The sequence below is a fragment of the Schistocerca cancellata genome, chromosome 2, assembly GCF_023864275.1.
Source record: "Schistocerca cancellata isolate TAMUIC-IGC-003103 chromosome 2, iqSchCanc2.1, whole genome shotgun sequence".
Lineage (NCBI taxonomy): Eukaryota > Metazoa > Arthropoda > Insecta > Orthoptera > Acrididae > Schistocerca > Schistocerca cancellata.
The window spans coordinates 753,940,562-753,966,742 of NC_064627.1; the positions used below are offsets into that span (position 1 = coordinate 753,940,562).

At 40.4% G+C, this 26,181-nt stretch overlaps 1 protein-coding gene across 2 annotated transcripts in view; it reads right to left on the minus strand.

The window, feature by feature from the left end:
• Positions 1-20,640, minus strand: part of LOC126162576 (POC1 centriolar protein homolog A-like) — a 131,887-nt gene extending 111,247 nt beyond the window's left edge. Inside the window, exons 1-3 of one of the 2 annotated variants that reach the window (XM_049919169.1) lie at positions 20,600-20,630; positions 20,336-20,504; positions 19,855-20,249 (exon numbers count right to left, since the gene is read on the minus strand). In XM_049919169.1, coding sequence (XP_049775126.1) covers positions 19,855-20,249; positions 20,336-20,493 — 553 coding nt within the window. In that variant the 5' untranslated portion in view covers positions 20,494-20,504; positions 20,600-20,630. Of the gene's footprint in view, positions 1-19,854; positions 20,250-20,335 lie in introns of both variants that reach the window. The other variant, XM_049919168.1, reaches the window with a different exon arrangement.
• Between the last annotated feature and the right edge of the window lie 5,541 nt (positions 20,641-26,181).

The window sequence follows — 26,181 nt, forward strand, 5'->3', positions numbered from 1 at the left end:
CAAAATAGCCCCACTCCTCATTTTGGAAACAGATGCCACTTCCCCAAACTTATCTTCAAGATGGTGAACAAAGAAGAGAGGCTTAGTCCCCAAAAACGAATTCCCATCGGTTCTGCTGCACATAAGGTATCGCGGTGAATACGGCTCCTGTCTGTCCGCAGCCCTACGTTCCTCCCATGGTGTGGCTAGGGAAGGGAACGATTTGGGGTTATATGTCACAGCATTAAATTCTGTCTTACCGTGCTTAGAGACGTTGGCGGTCGTGCAACCACTGGATTGAGACTTCACCCGCTTCATTGCGGGGCATCCGCCCCGATGCCACCCACTCCGACCGGGGGCTCTCCCCACGGACGCCACCCAGCCACAGCAAAGGCCACCTGGCAGGATGGCCGTTGCTGGGAGTCCTGATGCCCTAGAGAGATGAGCATCGACTCCTTGGCTTACGTGGAGAGGTGTCAGCTCAGGCATCGGCAGTACGATCCCTGTGTTGTCAGGGGGCTACAACCTAGAGGGTACATGACTACCCCACCACAACGGACTGGCTACCGTGCTGGATTTTGGGTTCCATGGGTAGTCCATAGTGATCGTGGGCGCAGATGGTGACACAGCTGTGTAAGCCCAAAATGAGGGATGGAGGGTGCAGTGAAGACGCCAAGGCGATCAAGAGTGCCAAGGTCTTAGGGCACAGAGGACTCATGGTGCACCACGTAAGGTGTCCTTCCCCAAAAGGCTCGTACTTCTGTTGAATTTGGAAAAATGGAGGTCAAACCCCAATGGGGACCATCACATTAAAGGCCGAAACAGTTGAGACTCCTTTTAGTCGCCTCTTACGACAGGCAGGAATACCGCGGGCCTATTCTAACCCCCGAACCCGCAGGGGGGACAAACACCTGGCTGGTATCTGTTTGAGCAATTGGGAATATTAACAACAGCATCACAGTACACTTATTCACTGACAAAATTTGTTGCCAGCAATCCTTTGTAGTTAGAGAGTTTCAATACTATAGGGAAAAACTATCTGCACTTGCCTCTAGAGAAGAAATGTTTGCACGGAAAAAGTGTGTAGCTATAAAATCTGCCCTTGATTATGAAGTATCTGATAGATAGAGAAGGGTTTTAAAACATAAATTAAAGTTATTTCTACTTAACAACTCCTTGTATGGCACAGAGGAAGTCTCAAACAGAAAAAGTAGTCAATTACAAATCCATAAATGGTCAGCAAATAGCTACATAAATACACTATATGATCAAAAGTATCCCGACTCCCTGAGGTAACTATCCACTACATGCCTTGAGAGGCAGAGCTGTCATTATAAAAGGACGTGGGGATTATTGTGCTGTCAACAGAGAAGCAGTAATAGCAGAATGTGTCACTCATGAGAGCTCAGTGATTTCACTTCGAATGTAGGCTAGTCACTGGATGTCACCAGAGTAACAAATCCAACAGTGACATTTCAACACTTCCAAGGCTACTCAAGCTGACTGTTGATGATGTGATTGTGAAGTGAAAACTGTAGTAACCTGTTGGTTACTACACTTACCGCCCACAGCGGATGAGAGTTGAGCCACTACAGCAAGCACAGTGCACGGCGACAATCAAACAGTGTGGCCACGGCGACCCGAGGTGGCCACCAGGAGCAACACTGGCACCAAGTGCAGCTACCTGTTCCACGGAGTGTGCGGATCGTGACTCTAGTGACACCACCGTACATGGGCCTCCAGATATTCAGTTGTCAAATGTATTTGTTGCTTTTAACAACCTCCAACAAATTATTCTTGATGTCACTCTGTGACCTAATAAACCATACTCTTAAAAGAGCCTGGTGTTTCTAGTTAGAACACAAGTGATGATGAGGGTGGTATTTTTCCATGTTTCAGATCCTGTCATTCATCTGCCATTTGGCTCTTCCATAGAGGCTCCACTCCAGTCACTTCTGCAACAACAACAGATGAATATGGCCATGTTGGAATAGCTGTTGGCTACAATGAGTCAGGCTCCACCACCAGTTGTTCAATTGCTGCGCCCCTCCCCACCATCCAAGATGAATCTGTGGAAGCTGGATTGGGACAATTACAAGAAGCAACTTTACCAACATTTTGAGGAGTTCCGAGTGGCTGACACAGTATTCCATAAAACTCTTTTCTCATTGTGGACACCCTCTCATATGTGTCATTTACTGCGCCAGTTAACTCTTTTGTAGGAACCAGCGTCACTTTCTTTTGACTATCGCCTATCATCAGAAGCCAGGTTCAGTTGGCCACTGTTGGCACACATCAAGCTTTGGTTCGTAAGGTATAGCAAACCGCAGATTCCTATTCTTAGCCAATTAATGGCTGATACAGTTTACAATTCAGTTGTTCATCTGTTATGTACTTGGTGATTACTGCTGTGAATACTGAAAATTTATTTGGGTTAGATGCCTTTGTTGCTTTTGGTTTTTCAATCTGGATGTAGTGCATCTGGTGTGAGACAAAGTGCCTTATCATGAATTATTTTCGTTGTGTTCCGAGTTTCGGATCTGTTTGCCCCAGAGTTTGGTTGTGCAAACAATTTCACAGCACACATTATCCTCAAAGACTCCACCCACTCTCACTTTTTTTTTTGTGCAGCCAGTGCCAATACCTTTATGCGACAGTCGTGACGAAGCTGGGTCGCATTAACGTCACTGGGAGTGATTAAAATGATTTTTTTCAAGTGAACTGACTACACTCTTAGTGATCGTAAAGAAGCTGCCGCTTAACATGGGCTCTGTGGCGACTTCAAGGTCATTATTACCACACAGTCGGTTGTAGACACATAACCCCTACCAGGCGCGGGAGAACTGCTCACAAATTTGACTGTGCGTCAAGTCTTTCGAAAATTGACTTATCAGAAGCCTACCTCTAGATTCTGTTGGCCAAGGTATCAAAATAGTTGTCTGTGGTCGACATGCCTTTTGGCCTCTATCAATACCAATGGCTTGTGTCTGGGCTCATTAGCGCGCCTGCTATCTTTCAACCTTTTTAGAACATCTATTAACCATCTTGATGATACTGCTAAACAAGTGGTGCCATGGAGGATCACTTATGTAACCTCCGTTCTTTGTTTACTGTTTTTTAAGATGACGGCCTCAAATGTAATCTTCCCAAGTCTCACTTTTTGCAACCTTGCAGTGGTTACTTGGGTCATGAAATTTCATAGCAGAACAACTCACTGCTGACATTACAGCTTTCCTCAAGCACGGTGTCATACTATCACAAGTTCATTCCCACAGCGGCTGCTATCACACACCCCTGGCATATGTTGCTCTGAAATGTGCTCTTATGGTTTGGTCTGCAGCTTGTGACATGTATTGCACAGCTTAAGGATAGTCTTCACTCTGCAATGTGTCTTGCAACATTCCAACAGGGTGAGAATTTGGTTTTAGCCATGGACACCTCCAAGTACAGTGTGGATGTTGTCCTGACCCATCACCATTCAGATGGCTCCGAATAGCCTTTGCATTGAAAACATTCAACTTGGCTCAGCAACATTATTCTCAGATGGAAAAAAAGCCCTTGCCAATATCTATGCCCTAAAAAACTTTCACGTGTTCTTGTGTGGTGCAAAATTTCATTAATTACTGACCAAAAGCCTTACGTTTTCCTATTTAGCCCATTGGTGTCCTTACCGGACAAACCTGCTAATTGTCTTTAGCATTGGACTCCATTCTTGTCTAGTACAATTATGAGATCCATTTTTGTCCCACGTCACAACATGCAAACACAGATGTCTTGTTCTTGTTCCCGTAAGCCGTAACTCCTCATTCAGCCAGGAAGAACTACTTTGTTTTCAACTAGATATGGAGGTAATTCGCACAGTGGATGACTTCTCCATCACCAGTTCCCATACTATCTCTGGTTAGGTGGCAGATCCAGTACTATGGAAGGCCATACGAATGATACAACATGAGTGGCCTGATTGTCCATCAGGCCGTGTATTGCATCTTCTTCAGAATGATTATGCACTGCGCCATTCTTATGTCATTCATTGTCCATCTGTGACAGTAGACAAAACTGTCACAGATATTCTCCATCGAAGGCTTGCTTCTATGGTTTCTGACAATGGTCCTCAATTTGTAGTGCGATCTTTCAAGGACTTTTGAACACAAAAACATCAAAGCATCTCCATTCCATATGCAGTTGAATGGTAAGGCAGAATGCCTTGTCCAAACATTTAAGATGCTGATGTGCAAATACATCGACGAATTCCTGGCCGAGAAGGTTCTCTCATTATTTCTAAGCTCTTATAGAAAAATGTCAACTGGGGCCAAGAGTCTCGCTGAGTTCCCGCATGGCCGGCAGCTGTGGACACGGACACTGCTTACTCCCTCGTTGCTGTGCAGGTGTCCTTCAGCACCAACAGTTCCGTCAACAATCACAGATGGCACACCAGTCTGAGCCCTGTTTTTTCACTCAGTGCCATCACTGGATTCCAGCTATCATCCACAGCTGGCACCATCACACTGAAGACTGATTCGTAGCACACAACAAGAACCATTTGTGTCCCATGATGGGTGCTGGACCCCCTGCTCTGGCTGTGGGCATGACATCTTTGTCTTCACCAGCCCTGGCCCCTCCCAGGGTTGAGCACACCTGGCTGTGCTCGTCTATCCCGGTGATAAGGACTTCGTTAACACTAATGACAGGTTTGCTTCATGCAGCCAGTCCTGGTACCTCACACAGCTCTGAGCTGGCACCTCTGTCAGCGGGGACAGAAGCTTTGTCTTCGCTGCCAAAGCCTCTCTTTATCATTCCACTGTCATCAGAGTCCTAGCGATGTCCCTCGTCGTGGACTCCGACATCCAGGTGGATCCAGCCCCCATCGCAAGTCCTACCCAGCAGTATCCCCAGTATCTGTGGACGGTGGGGATGCTCTCACACCAATCACTCTTTTCTGTACATGCGGGTTCTAAAGCTACATCTACATCCTTACTCGGCAAACCAGCAGTAAAAGCATGGCAGAGGGTACATCATATTGTATCAGTTATTAGTGTTTTTTCCTGTTCCATTCATGTATGGAGTGCAGGAAGAATGATTGTTTGAAAGCCTCAGTGTGTACTGTAATTATTCTAATCTTTTCCTCACAGTACCTAAGTGTACGAGATGTAGGGGGTTGTAGTATACTCTTAGAGTCTTAATTTAAAACCAGCTCTTGAAACTTTGTAAGTAGGCTTTCTCAGCCTATCCTCAAGAGTCTGCCAGTTCAGTTTTTTCAGTATCACTGTTACACTCTCCAATGCGCCAAACAAACGTGACCATTCTCGCTTCCATTCCCTGTATACATTCAATATACCTTTCTAGTCATATTGCTACGGGTTCCACACACACGAGCAATATTCTAGAAATGGTCGCACAAGTAATTTGTAAGCAAACTCCTCTGTTGACTTATTGCACTTCCCCAGTGTTCTACCAATAAACCAAGGTCTACCACCTGCTTTAGCCATAACAGAGGCTATGTGATCATTCCATTTCATATCCCTTTCCATCAAGCCGTGGAGCTTTGATTAATTTTAATTGTTTCTCAACTCCATTGGCACTAACATTTCAATCATCTTCTCAGGGGTAGAAGGATTAAATTGGGGCAATTCTCCTGGGTTTTCCTTTGTAAAGGAAATTTGAAAACAGAGTTAAGTATTTCAGCTTTTGCTTTGCTACCCCCAATTTAAGTTCGAGCGAATCAGGAACTTCTCGCACCTTTGGTTGCAGCCGTTGATATGGTCATTCTCCTTCCCCAAGGGAGGAGGAATGCAGTAACCCACTGGATACTAAACTCACCAATGACAGTGGATGTGAGTTGGACCATTATGGCAAGTGCAGCCACAGCTACTCGAGGTGGACACCGGGGGCAACCCAGTCACCGACTGCTGTCAAATGTTCTGCCATGCACAGGACACCAAACAGAGACAGCATCTTTTTAAGACCATACACACGGCTAGGTGCTCTCAGTTGTTAAGTGAGTATGCGCTGCTTGTAACTACATCCAATACAGCCTTCTTGTCACTCCGTGACCTAATAAACAATACTGTTTTAAGACCGTGTGTTTCCTGGTGTTCTTATTTGTAGCACACACATGAAGGAACAACAACAGCTAAACCAAGACCCGGTAGACTTCACTTCAGGGACTGTCAAGCTTTACAGGGGGTGGCTGTAAAGAATCACACGAAATCAGTGGAAGGAATCGCTCTGAGTTTCAAACTGCTACCAGCTGCCACAATGAGTGTGTGTAGGGAGTTAAAAAGAATGGGGTACAATAGTGGTCTTAAAAAAAAACTAGTAACACTAATCTATGTAATGACATCAAAAGTAAATTGTTATGTCAAATGGTTATTCTGTAATAAATTGTTATAATCAGGGCAAGACTGTGCTCACCCTGTATAATGTAAAGAGTAACCACCCCATCATACTTCCTTGGGGTATGTCTGAAACTGCTGCCTTTACATCTACCAATTTTGTCTCCCCTGATATGTTATATTCAAAGTGTTAAAGAGATGAAAAGCTGGTACTATTCACTGGAGTGCTACCCCTAAATCTGTAAACAGGGTGCTTGCAGAGGAGGGGAGGAGGGGGGGACACTATCACATCTATAAGCAATTAATACCAAGTGAAAGAGGGATGACCAAGGCAGTTAGAAAAGCAGGCAGCGTTGAGGATTCCTCCAGACTCAGCATGCAGTGTGAAACGAACCAAGCCCAATCACCCTGCCCTGTCCCAAAAGTAGTTTAAAACATTATACCTAAGAATAAAAATCACTTTCAAGGAGAAAATGGGGAACCAGTTCAACTGTCTGTGAGTTTTCCATCAATATTAGATGCAAAGAATCTGGAAGACATTCTTAGCTTGGAGAGACAAGAAGGTGGGGCCATTAAACCAGAGTGTGAGCTACTGTTGTAAGGTTCCGCAACACAACAAGGGGGTGGCTTATTAGATACGCTAGAACTATGGGTTATAATAGAGGGAAACATTCCACGTAGGAAAAATATATCTAAAAACAAAGATGATGAGACTTACCAAACAAAAGCACTGGCAGGTCGATAGACACACAAACATACACACAAAACTCTAGCTTTCGCAACCAACGGCTGCTTCGTCAGGAAAGAGGGAAGGAGAGGGAAAGACGAAAGGATGTGGGTTTTAAGGGAGAGGGAAAGACGAAAGGATGTGGGTTTTAAGGGAGAGGGTAAGGAGTCATTCCAATCCCGGGAGCGGAAAGACTTACCTTAGGGGGAAAAAAGGACAGGTATACACTCGCGCACACACACACATATCCATCCGCACATTCATAGCATATGCAGATCTTGAGAAAGCATTTGACAGTGTTTTGCCAATGATATAGTATTAATTGCAGAAAGTGAAGGAGATCTGCAAAAAATTCTGAACACAAAGGATAGAATAATGGAAAAGGAATTTCATAAGACAATAAACACACACAGAACAAAAGTTGTAGTCTACAGTAGAAACAAAGAAAGCAAGAGAGTGGTAATGTCAAAAAATGAAACATTGAAACAACTGAGGAAGTGAACAAGTTTAATCACCTGTAAAGTAAAATCATGAGCAATGGAAGAAGCTACACGGAGATAGTACGCAGAACTGCCCAGGCCAAGATCACTACAAAGAATATAAACAATGACATGAGGAAACAAATGTTGAAGAGCTATGTGTGGTGCATTGCAACATACAGCGGCGAAGCTTGCAGGATAGGTGTGAGGGGGCATTCGAAACATGGTGGTACAGAAGAATGATAAAAATTAGCTGGAGAGAAATGATCACAAATGAAGTTTTCATTAGAGTAAGAGAAAAAACATGCTTCATGAAACAATTAAAAAGACGAAGGGCTCAGTTGACAGGTCTTATACTCCAACATGATGGTCTATTGAAAGAAATAACTGTGGGAACAGTAGAGGGTAGAAATTCACAGGAAGATGCAGACTAGAGTACATTATACAAATAATGGAAGATATGAATTGTTCTTCACACTACAAGTTGAAATGGAAGGTGGGCAAGTGAGAAGAATGGGGAGCTGCTGCCAACAAACCTCACAGCTGCTGATAGAGAAGAGAGAGAGAGAGAGAGAGAGAGAGAGAGAGAGAGAGAGAGAGAGAGAGAGAGAGATCCTGGATTACCTATTGATTTGTAAACACAAAGTTATCTCCAAGAAAATGTGTAACATGGCTGTTACAACAATGTAAAATGAATGAGCTATGAATTATGAACATCTCTGTAGTCTATAAACATCATCATGAAAATTGCTCAGTCTCAGGCAGCACAGCAAGGAAACTACGCAGTCAGCAGATAATGAGCATTCAGTGTTACGGAGAAATTGTTCATCACTGTATCTTGTCTACGGGTAAAAGCCGTATCTAATAAATAACTGAAAAGAGAAATAGACTTTAGGGAAAGGCAAAAGAAGTCACAGGGCATCATGTATTCACACTGGAAAAGTATCCAGGCACCACGTGGCTGAGAAGTCTCCTGTCTGATAAAGATACAGACATATTCTAAAACCGAAAAATCCTATGTCACTAGCATTGTTTGGACCGTGGGGATTTTGACAGCAGATGCAGTAAAATGCATATATGCCTAGAAGACTGGAGTGAATATCAATAACAAAACACAGTTAAAGCTGAAGTCAGCAATTTGGCGAGACGAAGTGTGGGAAGCAAAAGAGATACGACACGTGGTGGTGTCTCCAGAAAGTCATCACTTGCCAATGAAAGACCTGAGAGTCAGCCTTCCCACATTAATAGCCTGTTTTAACAAGAACATCTCAATTCCACCATACAGCTCGGGGTGTTGCCAAGAGTGGAAGGGGTAGCATCAACTCAATGACAGTCACGACAAGACCTTATGTCACTGCTACAGCAAGAGGGGGTCTACAGGGAAAATGGGGCAAAACTAGAAGGCAGGACATCCCGAGTCAGCTGCAGTTGCAGTAGGAAACAGTTGAGAGTCAACAGCTGGTGATTAGGCAGAGTTGCTGGTTTCAGTCAATGTTAACGAGAACTTAGAACATTCTGCTGTTTTACTTTGTCATGGGAAGCTATAGTAGATTTCACAGAGAGCAAATGGGATGGTGATAGACAATCACTATCTATGTTTTAAGACTGAAGATATCTCAGTCAAAGCTGTTAGCTTGCGTAACTGAAAGTGGTAGAAAAAACTTCGAAGTAATGTAATTCTTTTGATGGGTTTTATTACTCAAGACAACTTCCAAATCCTCTGACTGTACATCAAAGTCTCTCTCTTACAACAGTCAACCAGCTGAATCCTTTAATACGAATTGTGTTGCCCAATCCTGAGCAACACCCATGTATCTGGGATGTGATAACTGTGTGACATTGCATAAATTGTAAGAACACAGACAATTTATCTCTTAATGTCAACAGTTTAGGAAAAGGTAGACTGCTACCTACCGTAAAGAAGACACATAAAGTTGCAGAAAGGTATGATTAAAGGAAACTCTTGTGCGAGTGTCTATTAATCATCTCTGTCTGCAACTTGACATGTCTTCTTTACAGTAAGTAGCAGTATCTTCTCCTACATTGTTGATATATTCCTATCTGGAGTTTCCATTGTTTGATTATTTCTTAATGTTGCAGATAGTTGCACTTTTAGGAGATGCTCTATTTGAAATGTGGCAATTAATTCACAAGGGTTTAGGAACATTTTACATACTGCCTATTGTACAAACTGCTGGAGGTGATCGTATTACAGTTTACAACAGATTTATGTCATGGTATACCGATCTTCTGTTGGAGTGGATGCAGTTCAGATATTCCAAAATGACAACAGTATGCATCAAGACTAACATGAAAGCATTGTGTATGCCTTGAGCACAACTGGTTCTAAGCCCAGATATTTTATCTTGAGTGGCCTCTACTCAGTGTAAATCTTACTGCGTTCTGCTTAATAGTCTTGTCAGCAGACAGCTCTTTCTGAAATCCTAACTGTATGTTTCTTAAAATGCGCCATTTTATTTAGTACTTATATAGCGATTGTACATTATAAACACATTTTTTACATTATCTTCATTAAAAAAAAAAAAAAAGGTTTCACAACAGCATATTCAGTTTATTTGGGATAATGCCATTATGAGCACAGAAGTGACTATAGAACAAAATGGAGCAGACAATCCTGTTGGGGGGACATCCACAACTGAGCATTGCAGCAGACATGAAAACCACCACTTCAGTTGCAAGGCTTTTATTTTTTAAGTCATGATTGGTTTTGGGCTTAACAAACGCCCATCATCAGGTGCAATTACTGAAAACAAGCAAGAGAACTGTGCTAAAAGTAATTTTTACATATGCTTGTATGTGTAGAATAATGAAGACTCGGTCTAGACACAGTGAAAAGTGAGAGAGGAATAAGTCACAGTGCCATGGTGACAATTAATAATAAAACAAAGAAACTATCTAGGTGACGAGGTATGGCATAAGATAAGCAGTATACTTTGGCAATAACCATGAGACCAAGAGAACTGTTGCAAATATGAAAATACTGCTGCTAGTTAGTGGTCTTGGGGAGGAGTTAACACAAACAAAGCTCCAAGTCAATAGCCACTTCAAGCTTAATTCATAGTGTCATAAAATGGGATAACATATAGGAGCTCCAGGTTAGGAATCTAAAAAGATATATTATTGAAAGTTTGTAGTGTGTGTAACAATTTGGGATGGGACAGAACATATAATATTGGTAATTACTTGGACTCGCTGTACTAATGTGTATTTTGTCAAGTCATTCTCACACAATGACTGGTGTTGTATAAATAATTCTGTGAAGTATGTTACTGCACAGTTGAATATTAAACTGATGGCAGCACACTTGGCACAGATTTTTGATACCTGTTTTGAGAATCAGAAAATTGGACTTCACGAGGCATGGCTTACACTTCGCCAATATGAGAAGGATATATTGATAATACTAATTAGGTTGAATATAGTGGATAGGCCTAGTCTTTCTTATTATAAACAGTAGAGACATTCCTTTTTAGAATAGATTCAAAAATGAGTAGAGTGAGAATTACACTTATAACAAAACAAATTAATGTGGAGATTAACTAGAAGTGTTGTACATGCATGCACTCGAAATGACCACACAGTCACTCTGTATCACATGCACTCTCACATGCATTAAAACGTATTAGGAGGGAAGAGAGCTAATCAAGAAATTAAAACACAGAGAAAACATAACACAGAAGAACTAAAAGAAAAGCACAGGGAACTGTGACTGGCTGACCACTTAAAAAAATCTAGGATGAGCCAGCCACCCTTCAACACATTAAAAACATCTTCCTAAAATCTTGTTAAAATGTTGGACAATTTACAAAACTTTAAAACCCTTACCACATCCGTTTGATCATTACATAAAATAGACTGCAGATCCGCCTGTTCGCAAATAAAATGCAGTCCAATAAAACATGGTGCACCGTGATCTGCACGCCACAAGCAACACACATTGGAGGGTCCTCTTGCTGGAGTAAGAATCCATGTGTACAGGGCTGTGGCCTAAGTGAAGACAAGTAAGAAGGATCTCGTTCCACCACCGTGGCTGGAAGGAAGTACTCCACAGCCGAGTTGTGGGCTTGATGACACGGAGCTTGTTATTGGTCACTGCCAGACACTTGCCTTGCCATTGACACATGACTTTGAACCTCAGTGAGGTGATAGCATGTAGCGGGACAGCACACCGATATACCAAAGGATCACAACACGCCTCCTTGGCTGTTCGATCCGCCCTTTCATTCCTCGCAATTCCAAAGTGCCCTGGTACCCAGCAGAAAGACACCTCCTTCCCCAGTCGTTGTAGTTGTAGGAGGGCATCCTGGATATTCTGGGTTGCTGTATCTGCTGGGTACAAATGCTGGAGGGAGTAAAGGGCACTCAGAGAATCAGAGCAAACAAGAAATCTAACACCAGGAGACCATCTCATCTGCTCAGTGCTTGCAAGATCGCATATAATTCTGCGATGAAGATGGTAAATTCTGGAGGCAATCTGACCTTGAGGACACGATCCTGGAAAACAGAGCAACCAACAGTGTCCCCCCCTTTCTTAGACCCATCCATAAAAACAGCTACGTGGTCATGGTACTTAGATAAAATATCAGAGAATATCACTTTAAAAACGGAAGCAGGAGTATTATCTCTCCTGTACTGCACTAAGTCTAAAATCACTCTGGGCCTCTCCAGTAACCAGGGTCGCAGGCAGTTAAAACCCTGGGTTTTGGGTTGTACTGGCTCCACACCGAGTGAGTCCAGCACACACTGCACGCAGATCTCAAATGGCATTGTGGCTCGTGGACAGATGGAAAAAAGGCGTTCCAAATGTGGAAAAACAACAGTATGGTGTGCAGGTGAAGTTGGAGCTGCAAGGACCTTACATGCCTGATGAACCATGAGGAGCTGGCGCCAGATGGTAAGTGGCAGTTCCCCCGCCTCAGCACAGATACTAGGTAAGGGACTGATCCAATAAGCACCTGTGGCCAGCTGAATCCCCTCATGATGGAGAGAGACAACGATACGCAAGTAAGAGGGCCTTGCTGACCCATACACTGTGCAACCACAGTCCAGCTGCGAACGCACAAAAGCCCGATAAAACTGAAGGAGATGCGCCCTGACCGTTCCCCAACACTGTGGCTAAGGCACTTGAAGATGTTCCGTGCCTTTAGGGTTCTGACATTCAGGTCTCACAGGTGTGGTAACCACGACAATCAGGAGTCAAAAATGAAGCCCAGAAACCGCACTGTGTCTCTAAAATGTAGGATGGTGTCCCCCATATTCAAGGCAGGCAAATTAAAAAGACGATGAGAACAATTAAAATGAACACACACACACACTTATCTGCAGAAAACCGAAAACCCATCTTTGCAACCCACTCCTCTAACTGCCGCACTGTAAGTTGCATATGATTGCTTGCTGTTGCAACAATGGAGGAGGAACAGAAAGCAGCAGAATCGTCTACATATAAGAAGCACTGTACAGGACTCCTCACCGTAGCTGTGATACTGTTGATGGCTATGGCAAAGAGAGTAACACTTAAAACAATGGCCTGAGGAACACCATTCTCCTGCTCAAATTGATCAGACAGCGTGCCACCAACTTGGGTCCTAAAAAACAGTTGAGACAGGAAAGACCATATGATAATGTGGAGGTGGCCATGAAAGGCCCATTGATGCAGTTGTGCGAGAATACAGTGTTTCCAAGTAGTATTGTATGCCTTACTTATATCGAAGAATATGATGCTTACAGAGGAAACCCTGCTGAATATCTGCCTCTAGGATGGTCAGATTGTCGATAGTGGACCAAAATCTTTGGAATCCACACTGAGAGCGGCTAAGGGTTTGGAATCCACACTGAGAGCGGCTAAGGAGTTGCCTGGTCTCTAACAACCAGACTAGAGAATGGTTAACCATTCGCTCCAGGGACTTTCCTACACAGCTTGTTAAGGCAATACTCCGATAACTACTGGTTTGAGGAGAGGGATCAGAATTGCCTCCCTTCATTAATTGGGGAAGTTGTCTGTCTGCCATATTAGAGTAAAACATTCAAGGAGGATTTCCTTTGATGATGTCACTGGCAAATGCCAAAGCATGCAGTACCAGATTTTGTCGTGACCGGGTGCAGTGTCACGAATCTCAGTCTGTGTGTAACACCACAACTTGGTGGATGATCATACATTTTCTACATGTTTTGCGAAGTTTGCTTTATTAGTTGTGCTGAATATTATTCTTGTAAATACGTTGTGAAGTTACAAATGCTATTTGTTATTTAATAAGGAGAATAGGCATGGAATGTTAACATTTTGTAAGTAGACACACCGGTCTAGTCAGGGAAAAGCTATTGTCAAAGAGTGTAATAAATTGTAAATGCATTATTGCTGGGTGTGCGAGCACACCAAAAAAGTAGCAGTTGGGAGTCACGAGGAGACGATTGGTGTCGTTGGTTGTGTGTATTCGCTGGTGTGGCTATGCAAAAGTGCGGAGCAGTGAAAACTGAATTGGTTGTTTTGGTGGATGTTTAATATGGGCAAGCTATGGCATTTATTGGGCACAGTACAAATGCAGCAAGAGTAATTCACATAACATCAAGAGTACTATGGGCCCTTGTTATTGGCTATGGTATGGCAAGAAGATCAACATGTGCCCTATTTACCGCTAAATTAAGCCACTCAACAGACCAATGGCATTATGAAGTGAAGTAAGATCTAGACTTTTATAACTAGAAGTGTAATAGACTGAACAGCGTAGTTGGAATTTTATTGCTTGAATAACATTGTTTTCATGCATATTCTCACACAAATAATTTTTGTAAGTCATTGTCCAAGTAGTATCGATCTTATCCCTTTGTATGAACCGAGATAATCAGAAAATGAACTGAAAATGAACATTAATTTATTAGATTGTCGAAACATAATTTTTCCAACTTTTGCACAATTACATAGTAATTAAATCTTTGGTTTTAGTATAAATGTCAGAAATAGAATGATGCAAAAGCCAGTATTAATTCATTTGCTAAAAATAGAGTAAATTTCGTAATAAAAAATTGGTAGTAAAACTTTACGTAACTTGGACACTGAATTTCATTGTCAAAGCATAATTCTAATTTATAGCTTGTGGCATAACTTATAACTTTTATTACAAAGAAATATCAAAGTAACTGCTATGTAAATGACAGTCCTTACCAATGGGTAAATTCAAATAATCTTTCCGTTTGCTACAATTACGACAGTCAGTATTATGGTGAGTAATGTACCAAAATGTTTCTGTTCACAGCCAGTAAACAATCTTACTTTAATTGATCTTTGAAAATTAATATTATATGTTGTATGTGTTTGCTAATTGATTATAATCTGACTACTGTGATGTGTGGTGTAAAGTATTTGAAGATGTGCGTTAGGTACTGTTCCTACGTCATGATGCCAATAACTTATGTAAGATTGCTTACGAGTATAAAGTTCAGTTTCAATTTAATTAGTCTTCTTCTGGTGAGAAACAGGCGACCGTTGGTTATTTCATTAATGACATACTTTGAAAACTTTTCTTCCAAATTTTCCACTAACTAATGTAAATTAAAAACCTACTTTACATAATTAAGAATATATAAATCTGACTGAAATTTGTTTTTAATCGTCATTGCTGAAATACTAACCAGTGGTAATTCAGTTATAATTTCATCTACTTCTCTTGGTTTTGCCATATTCTTTGGAGTAGATGCCTTTTCCCCACAGATTAGGGACTTTAAGGTACATGGTCATATAGAAAAGCCTAACTAGCTGGAGAGGTAGGAGGGTTATAAGTGCCAATTCAAGCTCCCTCATGGAGAAATGAGAGTTGTAGGCCTCAGAACTGTTCGACCTGAAGTCCAACTTTTCCCTCTCTACAGTCACACAATAGCGACAAAACGCCAGATCACGGCCTACATTGGCAGTATTTTGAGAAAAAGTTCGGCCAGCGTCTGAGCAATGTCTCTGGGTGTTGTTTGGAGGCACCGCTTCTTTCAGGACTGCTGCTATCGGTAAACAGCTGCGTTTACCGGAAATCCTCCAGATGGCTTCCCATACTTTTATAGAAGAAGTGGAACAATTGATGGAGTCCAGGAACACTTTCCATGACCTTTTCTTACACTTCCTAATGATGCGTCGAGCCTTGGCCCTCATGACTCGAAAGACCCTAAAGTTGTCTGTTGTCCATCGACATTTAAAATGTCCAAAAGCCGCATGCCATTCCTGGATCACGGAACAGCACTCATCTATCCACCAAGGTACTGGTCGCCTCGTAAGATAACGTGACGACTGTGGGATGGAGAAGTCAGAGGCACGATGGATCACTCGTGTGATGCGGTCAACCCATCCTTGGACGCTGTCGCAGTGTTCAAATACAGCCAGCTGGCTGAAACGCATCCAGTTAGCCCTGAGTAGATGAAGGCAGACTGGGAAGTGGTCACTGGAATGAAGGTTGTCAATGACTTCCCACTGAACACAGTTGGCGAGGGCGGGAGAACAGAAAGAGAGGTCAATGGTTGGGAATGACCCAGTAGCAGTAGAGAAACGTGTGTGAGTAATCATGTTGAGGATGCACAGCTTGTGAGACGTCACGAGGCCCTCCAAAACCCATTCCATGTCAATCATTTTGTTATTCCAATCCAGGTATCTACCTGTTGTGTCGGCAGATTAGCCAATCCATCATTTGTATACAGCATTCTTGATGATACAAGTGAGACTCTCTCTAGAAATGGTTAATGGCGCCTTGCTAGGTCGTAGCCATGGACTTAGCTGAAGGCTATTCTAACTATCTCTCGGCAAATGAGAGAAAGGCTTCGTCAGTGTAGTCGCTAGCAAAGTCGTCCGTACAACTGGGGCGAGTGCTAGTACGTCTCTCAAGACCTGCCGTGTGGTGGCGCTCGGTCTGCGATCACTGACAGTGGCGACACGCGGGTCCGACATGTACTAATGGACCGCGGCCGATTTAAAGCTACCACCTAGCAGGTGTGGTGTCTGGCGGTGACACCACACTACCCACATGAAAAATGTGATTCACCTGCCATATCAGACTACTGTAAAGGGTATAAGCTGGATTTTATGATAGGTACAAAGGTAGTTAGTAGTATATGTAACAAAAGTATTTAAAATCTTAGGGCTGTGAAATGTGTCCTGATATTGGCTTGAGTTCATTCATACACTCATTCATCACACAGCACATTCAAAATACATCATAACTGAGAACCTTCAAAGGACATGGAACAAATCAAGGAAGACATTAACAAAGATAATGTTATTAGAAACTGAATCTGTAGACTCCATTAACGCTTAACTTTTGTTAAGCTGCTGCAAATTATTTGTGATTATTCATATTGAATTTAACATAGTAAAATTAGCAGTAATGTGACTAATTAAAAATGCTATTGCATCCACAATTATATTAAATAACAAATATTTATCGGTCATTCAATGGCAACTGGTTTTGTTGAAGTGCACTTTTGGTGTCAATAGTTTTTACGTGACATGCAGATGTTAGTGAAATGAAACATAGTGTGGCGAGGGCCTCCCAGCAGGTAGACCTGATCACCTGATGCAACTCTTTTATATTGACACCACTTCGGCGACTTGTGCGTTGATGCAGATGTTGCTAACAGTGTGGCGCATCACAGGAAATGTTAATGGGCAATCTTGAGACAGATGTTGACAGCCAATGAGGATGTCGTTTCTCATTTCTTTCATGTTATAAATTACATTAGCTGATATTTTCTCTCTCTCATAGGAATTTAAAATTTATATTATGTGTAGGTTGCATCTTAAGTGCACTTTTGAGTAAATATATAGTATAAGTGCATTTGCTTATCAAAAATACTTGGCTTTTTTCAAATATGTCAAGATTTCAAAGAGTGGTTAGATACGAACCTAAGAGCACAGTTTAAACTGATGTGAATGAAATGAGTAACAATAATAGTTACACTCTTATTGTCACTATTACTCTGCTGTTTCTTTCAATAATGTTGAAAGTCTAGATGTTGTTGTTAGGCAGGAACATAAAAGCACAGCTTACATTGCCATGAGTGAAAAGATCAGCACTGTCAAGTACGTGAAAGTGCCTCTTTTACTGAAATACAGTATGTAGATATGCAATTCCACAAATGCTTTTAATGCTGTACTTGTAGTTTTGCACTCATTCAATTAAAGATTATCAAAATATCACCCCAAATTTTTGTCATTTTTTTTTACAAAAGGTCACACAGTAGTTAATTTCTCAAGACTTTCAAGAACTACATAAAACAGCTCCAGAGAATTTATAGAAGTTCAAAATTCAGTGAAGAATCAATATACGTTTGACACTGCTTCAGTTTGGTGGCAATCTTAAAGTTATATTATTCTTGAAGAATAAAGTTTGTAAAGATTGCTAGCAATTCTTTTTAGTACTATGATCGGTTTCAACAGATCTATGCTGTCATCACTGGATCTTTTAACATTATTAGATGTACATGCTTGTTAATATACTGAAAGTCACATAGTCATATTGCACCAAATAAAACATGGCAGGGAACATCAGCGTGTCGCAAATAAAATAACTGCTGATGTCCCATCATACACTAATCGCTTGACAACAATGGCGCCATGTGATTGTAACAGCGTAGATCTGCTGAAACCAGTCATAGTAATAAAAAGAATTACTAGTGATCTCGGCGAACATTTTTCTTCAAGAATAGTATGAAGAATCAATTGTTCCGAGTATAGGTGTATTTTTGGTAATAATGTCTGTCAGTGGTGTACACAATAGCTGACAGAGTAAATCTAATAAACCCTTATTTTCTTGTTTATTAAGAGGTGCAATACACACTGTCAATGTTAGGAAATCGTTTATTCCTACGTGTTTTCAGTTAAGTTATAGTTATCGAAACAGGACAGGACCTCTATTTAATTTCCTTTATTGTTGTTATTGTTATTTGTCTAATGATGCTCTATAATGTTTACCACTACATCATTTTATAAGAAATGTTCATCTCATGGGGAAAAGGAGCCATGAACAAGAGCTCATTAATAGCTTACTATAAATACCAAGAAACCTGTTCAAACTGGAAAAAGTTAGCCTTGTGCTGGGGGGGGGGGGGGGGGGGGGCGGCGGCATATCATTGAACAGGCAAGCTACCCAATAAACTACCTTGTACAGAAAGGTTTCTATTTGCTGGAATCAAGACTGAGATGTAGAGGACACACAGCAAGATTGGTGTGCACGAATGCAGAGAAGACCAAATGCAAACACAGGAAGCTCAAAAAAAAAAGGTGCCCATAGTGTGTGACCATTTTTGCAGATGAACTTTCCCAAGAATATTACAACACTGTTGATATAGTAAAAATTCTTGTCAAAACCTGAGAATTTTTAACAGTGTTGTTTTTTAATTTGCCTATATGGAATAGCTCACAGCACATAAAGGATTCAAGGAACCACCGATGACACGTTGTTAGGTTTTCACATGAGTTAATGCTCCCACTTACGTGCAATGTATTTCAGTGACTTATGCAGTAGTCTTCAAATGGACCAAAATCTAATCTTGTGTGTTCACAACTTAGCCAGATGTCATGTCAAAAGTTCACAGCACCTCAAGAAGTAAGAAAACACATGACAAAGCAGGTGTAATTCATTATTTTGGCATCCCGTAAAAAATTCAAAAAGCAACAAAAACAAATTTTCATCTCTAGGATTGTAGTACAAGTCAGATGTTACAAATCTAACAACAACGTTGTTATGTGGGGTTAAAGCTTTGCACATGGAGTTACTAGTATTGTAAATAAGTTGCTGATATTTATGAACTCAAATCCACAAAAACTGAAATGTGGATTGATGATGTTTGTAGAAAGAAGTGTTCCAGATTACCCTAACAGCTACGAGATATCAGGATACTACTACTGTCCAACAGACATTTAACTGCACTTTTATGAACGATAAGACTCAGTTTAACTTTCTAATAATCAACATACTCACAACAGAGGAAATTGCAACAAAGATGATGATGATTCAATCTTTACCTCAATATGCGAAAATTCTGTTATCAAAACAATTTTTAAAAAATGTAAAACATATCGGGTGACAAAATATTTGGCCGATCTGCCACCCTGATAAAAAAGCACGCAGGAACATAATAAACGAGACTGAAGAGTGCACTAATGTGTTACAATTATCTCTAGTCAACACATATTTAATATTTAAAGCACAGTGCCACTCTATGAAAGTTAGAACACGATGACTGCGCTATACAAGTTATGTGGTCAGACTGATCATACAGAAATAAGAAATATTACACTTGACTGTTAAATAAATGAAAAGAAAAAAAACTGGATACGCCTTACCACCCAACTCAGGAAACACCTTAATATTCTGTCCGCTGTCAATATCAAACAACCTCGCCGTCTTATCATCAGAGCACGTAGCTATAGTTTTTCCATCCGGAGAAAATCTTGCGCAGCGCACCCAGTGTGTATGGCCAGTGAAGCTTGTAATAAACTTTCTCCTCGGAACTGCCCATAGTTTAGCACTTTTATCATCAGAAGCTGTAAGAAATTTTCCTCCCTCAGGTGAGAAATCGACAGAACGCACTACACCTGAATGTGCTTGAATAGCAGCTGTTTCTCCCTGCAGGGACGGGACCCACAAACGTACTGTCCTATCACGGGAGACAGATGCCATCAAACGCGCCGTGGGAGAAAATTTGACGTCTGTCACTGCATTTTTGTGGGCAATAAACCTGAATATATAAATTAAACAGTTAGTGCACAAATCTACATAACAGTTTCAAAAATTGTTATAAGCATTTGGAATGTATTTACATACCTGAAAGCTCTCACACCGTCTGAAAAACTCCATAGCATTAAATATGAATCGAGACTACTCGAAACAATCTGTTTACTATTAGGATTAAATGACAGCGCGGTAACTCCACCGCGATGGCCTCTGAAATGACGTTCTAAAGTTGGATCTTCTTGAGTCATTTTATACAGTTCTATAGACGGCACCGTGTACAGCACAAATAAACATCAGTTTCTGACAACTTACGACAATATTCAAAACATCACAAATATCAAAAACAACACATACAACATTTACATCTCAAACTCAAATCTACCGGCCTTCTCTATTGGTGGAACAAAAGCAAGTCAACTGTAGTCAACATTACCAAAATAAATTTCTCTATTGAGGGCAACATGGCTCCAACCACAGAATGTAGAATTGGGAAATTATTTCAACTATTCTGTACATTTAGTTAGATAAGTACTTACGTCGGTAGTCCCATATAAGAACGTCTGCAATTTAAGTCACTTTCGAATATTCTTAGATGTAGATAAAACAAGATACTTGGGAGTTTTATACTGACACATGAAAAATAACTTCAAAAGCAATAAGACCAGAACATTTAGAGAGGACTGTTTCTCTAGAGCATCCAGGAACAATTGAGTTCTTTGATATATTTGTTTCTATTGGGAATTCATGTCGACTGTCGAGCTGTGTGGCAACAGAAGACGTACTCAATACTTTCAGCTGAAACTTATCAACTATTGTTATTTGTTTGTTTACTATCCATCTTAAGAATTAAAAATGCAACCGATGTCGTCTTTTGTGTACATACACAATTACATATAAAATAACATATATTTTACGAAAGATTTTTCAGATAATTTTGCTGTCAAGATACAAAATCGTCCAGCATACCGCATATAATACGTTTAGCATATTCACATATCCAAATTCAATCTATATTATACTTATATATCATCTTTAAGACACATTTTGAGTTCTTCTGTTGTATAAAATGCTTTTACTCTAAGCTGTTCTGTGTGGTGTTTTCAAACATACTCAGCGGTACATTGTGTGCCTATATTGGCAATATGTGAAATAGTTTTACCTCCTTATGTTTGTAATTATATTGAGTTTTGTTAAGTCTAGTGACTGTGGTGTTGATCTGTGTTGACCTTTAGTATAAAGGAGCATGCAACCACTAATATTTTCAGATTTTTGGAATATTGTATTGTTTGAATACAGTGTTACTAGTGTCCTGGTTGACACAGTCAAGTTGTTTAAATATCTGGATGTAACGTGGCAAAGCAATATGAAATGGAACGAGCGTGTGACAACTGTGGTAGAGAAGGCAAGTAGTCAACTTTGGTCTATTGGGAGAATTTTAGGAAAGGAGACCGCATATAGGACGCTGGTACAACGTATTCTTGAGTACTGCTCGAGTTTTTGGGATCTGTAGCAGGTCGAATTGAAGGAAGACATCAAAGCATTTCAGAGGTGGGCTGCTAAATTTCTTTCTGGTGGGATTGAACAACACATAAGTGTTATGTAGATGATTCGGGACCTCAAATGGGAATCCCTGGAGGGAAGGTGACATTCTTTTCGAGAAACATTACTGAGAAAATTTAGAGAAGCGGCACTTGAAGCTGCAGCCAAACGATTCAACTGCCACCAACATACATTGCACAAAAGGATCATGAAGATGATATACGAGAAATAAGGGGTCATTTGCAGGTATATAGATGGTTGTTTCTCCCTCTCTCTGTTTGTGAGTGGAACAGGAAAGGAAATGACTAGTAGTGGTACAGGGTACCCTTCACCATGCACTGTATGTTGGCTTGTGGAGTATCGATGTAGATGTAAGTGAAGGCTCATTATTTCTATTCCACAGATGCATCTGACTGCCTTCTTTTGGCAAATGAGAACTTTCGTGCTCCAGGGGGATTCCTCTACAAGAAACTGGCATACCCAAGGTGGATGTGGAAAAAGGCATAGTATCCGTTGAGCAATAGCTTATCACTATCACAAACCCTCATTTTCCCTAACAAATATGTAACACACATTAACTGTGTACAGATATCGCTATGTCTCTTCCATGATAATTTCAACTCAAGAGCAATTGCAAGAAGTTTAGCTGAAGTGCAGTCACTGCCACAACATTTAACACAGAATCTCAGTGCAATTAGAAATAATGAGGTACCCCATTACCAGGGGTCACCCTGCTATTGGCTAACGCGTATGACGACAGTGAAAATATTGTTCAGGGCCCACCCTCGTGGGCCTCGGAATATTGTTGTACTGCAGTCTATGAGAGTTTTAACCTCAGCCTCATTAACTGTATGTTTTTAAGTGGTGGTGCATATTATTAAGCATGATTAAACCTAAAACTATAATAAATAAGGATCTGTATATCCTAATAATAGCTACCTTCAAAGGCTTAATATTAAGCGCTAGAACATTCACAAACACTAACTGTAGCTCAGGAAGATGACTCAGAAACCCACTGAAGATTTTCTCTTGTGGCAAGTTTTTTATGTTATCTGTTTTAGCTTCTGTGTTCAGATGTCTTACTATAATGAAGGTTCTTGGCCTTAGATAAAGATGCATTTTGGGAAACTTTCACGTTATTGCACATTCAACAACATGTCACCCATTGAAACTGTAAAATGTCACTTCAAACTCGTTTATTTTATTGAGCCAGTCAAGTGAAGGACCTATGGTGACTATGGAAAATTATGAAATTTGTGGTAAGGTCTTATGGGACCAAACTGCTGAGGTCAGTGGTACTGGTGTCTATGGAAATCCAGTCATTTGGCTACTGCTGATTTAATTTGAATCCAAAAGAAGTTTCTTTGAGTCTAAAACCAAGAAACTGTCAATGTAAGATCAAATCTGGCCTGGTGTGAAACACTGTCTACTTTGTTGTTTTATTGGAGAAGAAAACTGGCAATTTATACTAAAGATGAAGTGTGAAGTCATCCACATGAGCAATAAAAGGAATTCCCTAAATTTTGGTTACATAGTATATCACACAAAGCTAAAACCTGTAAATTCAACCCAATACTTACAGATCACAATTATGAATAGTTTAAACTAGAAAGATCACATAATAATGTTGTGAGGAAAGCTAACAAAAGACTGTGATTTATTGCCAGAACACTTAGAAAATGCAACAGCTCTACTGAAGAGACTGGTTACACTATGCTTGTACACCTCTTGTGACTCAAAGACAAGTCTCTGAAGAGTTATTTTTTAAACTGTTTCCCTGACAACATTCTCAAACTATGCATTTTATTTTACTACTGCTTATTAGGAGCTACGTCATTTAAGATGATGCATATCCATGCCCACGACTATCACATAATAACAATACTTATTTTTATTCTTATCCTTAATCATTTCACTAGTCGTTTTTGAGTAGTTATTGCAGCTTTTGCAGTTTTCTTTGCTGTGCCTTTATTAGCAGCAGTATTATCATCTAGCAGAATAGTGATGCTAATGATCGCTGGTTTCAAACTATGTATAATTGTCCTATTGGTTACCTGAGTATACTAGAGTTCATGGGTAAGCAATAAATAAATAAGTAAAAACTCTTTATCGTGTTCCTCAGCGAAAGTTGCGTAATTCGAGAAGTGCGGAAAGGAAATACAATAGTTAGGTTATAGGCCTAAGACTGCCACTACAAAGGGCAGCATTGTTATTAGTGTTGAGTAGTTGGAAAAACTAGGGCATTTATTGTCAACTGTGAACAATTTTGGCTGGCCAACTCTATGAAGTACAAATCCAGTTTCGAGAACCCACTAAGCACAAACTAAAACCATCAGGATAGCTCAGTATTGTTCTTTGTAGATTTCTGGGAGGCATTATTATAAAACTAACTCTGTGACATGGGATCTAAGATAGAGTTGGAGCTAGTATCTAGCCTCTGATATGTAACTTTAGCTCCAACTTGTGTCTAGCCCCTGATGTGCAACTATAGCTAAACAGTGAATTGTTTTCATTGATTTACTGTCAATTCTTTGTAGTGTGTTTAATGAGTAAGGTTCTTCTCCTTATTGAAAAACATGATGAATGAAGGCAAAAATACACAGGTTCAGAAATCGGAGAACTATAAGATTACAACAAGAATTTGAGAAGAAACATATCACTTGACAACTAAGGATAAATATATTTGTGTAGTTTATGTGGAAAACAGCTTAACCATGATCATAATTTAACATGCCAAGAAAGAAATGTTTATCCATCAGAGAATGATTGTAGTGAGAAAATAAAATATCCACAGCGCGAGCTTTCAGTCCTTTCTAAGAAATACTGTTACAATGACTTGGTACTAAAACATGATGCACTGAATGCATTACAAGAGATGAAATTTATATTTTTCTAGAAACCCAGTGAGTGGAAGTAGCAGAGTGCAAGAAACATTTCAGCTCAAAAAACCTGGATCATATTAAACTTCAAATAATTTCCCAAGTCAGATCTTTTTATTGCCTGACATGTTTACATTAATTTTTTAAAATGACCAGTTTGTGTTCAACATAAAGAGCTCCAGATCTGCAGACAACAGTAAAATAACTAATCAGCAAGTATGTAGGAAAATAAATGATGTTATCATATCATACCATCATCAAACATCAAATGTACCAAAAAATACCTGATTGTAATGGTTACAAGAGTAGCCTGTGCAATTACCAGCAAAATTTACAAGCAACATCACAGGATAAAATAGTGGTTTGTTAACCAGTAAAGTCTTAGAGTATGAACAGCTGGGAGACACAGAAGAACAGATTCAGCCAGTTCAGTTATTAATACAGCCCACAAGGCTACTGTCAGCAGGTGGTATCTGGCGTATTTGTCATTATTGAATAAACATATATACCTGACACTATTTAATAATTATTATTGTTTGTTTAGTGTGAATGCTGTTATTGGTGATACTTAGCTAAAATTTGCGGTCTGTCAAAGTTAAAAGACATTTGTACATTACAATTTTTTTGTAATTTGTTGCTTTCTCACATGGTGTTGTGCTGACCACATCTGCGGGTAGAGGGCCATGCAGGAGGGCCCCTCCTCCAATATCAGGTGCAGCTCACATGTTCCAGCTGTCCTACCACACACTCTCTCTTACCTGTCCCTTGGAGATCCATATACAACAATCATACATTAGTAAATCGTCATAAATGTTAAACTGGGAATTGTTACTGAATTTGCTCTTTCTCATCCAGAATTAGATTCAGAACTTGCTTTTGGTGAGTTTCTCCAAGAAATTAAGGAAGTATCCATTTTGAGCTCTGTGTAGGATGTCAAAATTTAGATCAAAGTTTGCGACTGAGTGTTTCATGTTTTCATATGTGCCCCAAATTCTGCTTTGTTCTGAGAGTATCTACGCTCCCTGAATCTAGTTTCAATGTTCCTCTCCATTTATCCTATGTAATGTTTACTGTAGTCATTGCATTTGATTCTATACACACATGAACACAGAAATTTGTTGCTGTTATTATAGATTTTATGGAGGAGCCTGAATTTTAACATGCTATTTAAAGAAAAACCAATCTAATATTAGCTTTACGAAAATATAACTTGATTTTGTTGGAAGTCTTTCCATAGTAAGTCATACCTAAGCCTGCCCAGTTAGCCGGTCAATGACATGAATCTGCCCAGCTGATTAGTGTCGAGGTCCGGTGTGCCGGCCACTCTGTGGATGGTTTTTAAGGCGGTTTTCCATCTGCCTTGGCGAATGTGGGCTGGTTTCCCTTATTTCGCCTCAGTTACACTATGTCAGAGGTAACTTTTCAAACACTTTCTCCACGTACACTTACACCATAGTTACTCTATCACGCGAAGATTGGGGTTACACTCGTTTGGTGTGAGATGTTCCCAGGGTCTAC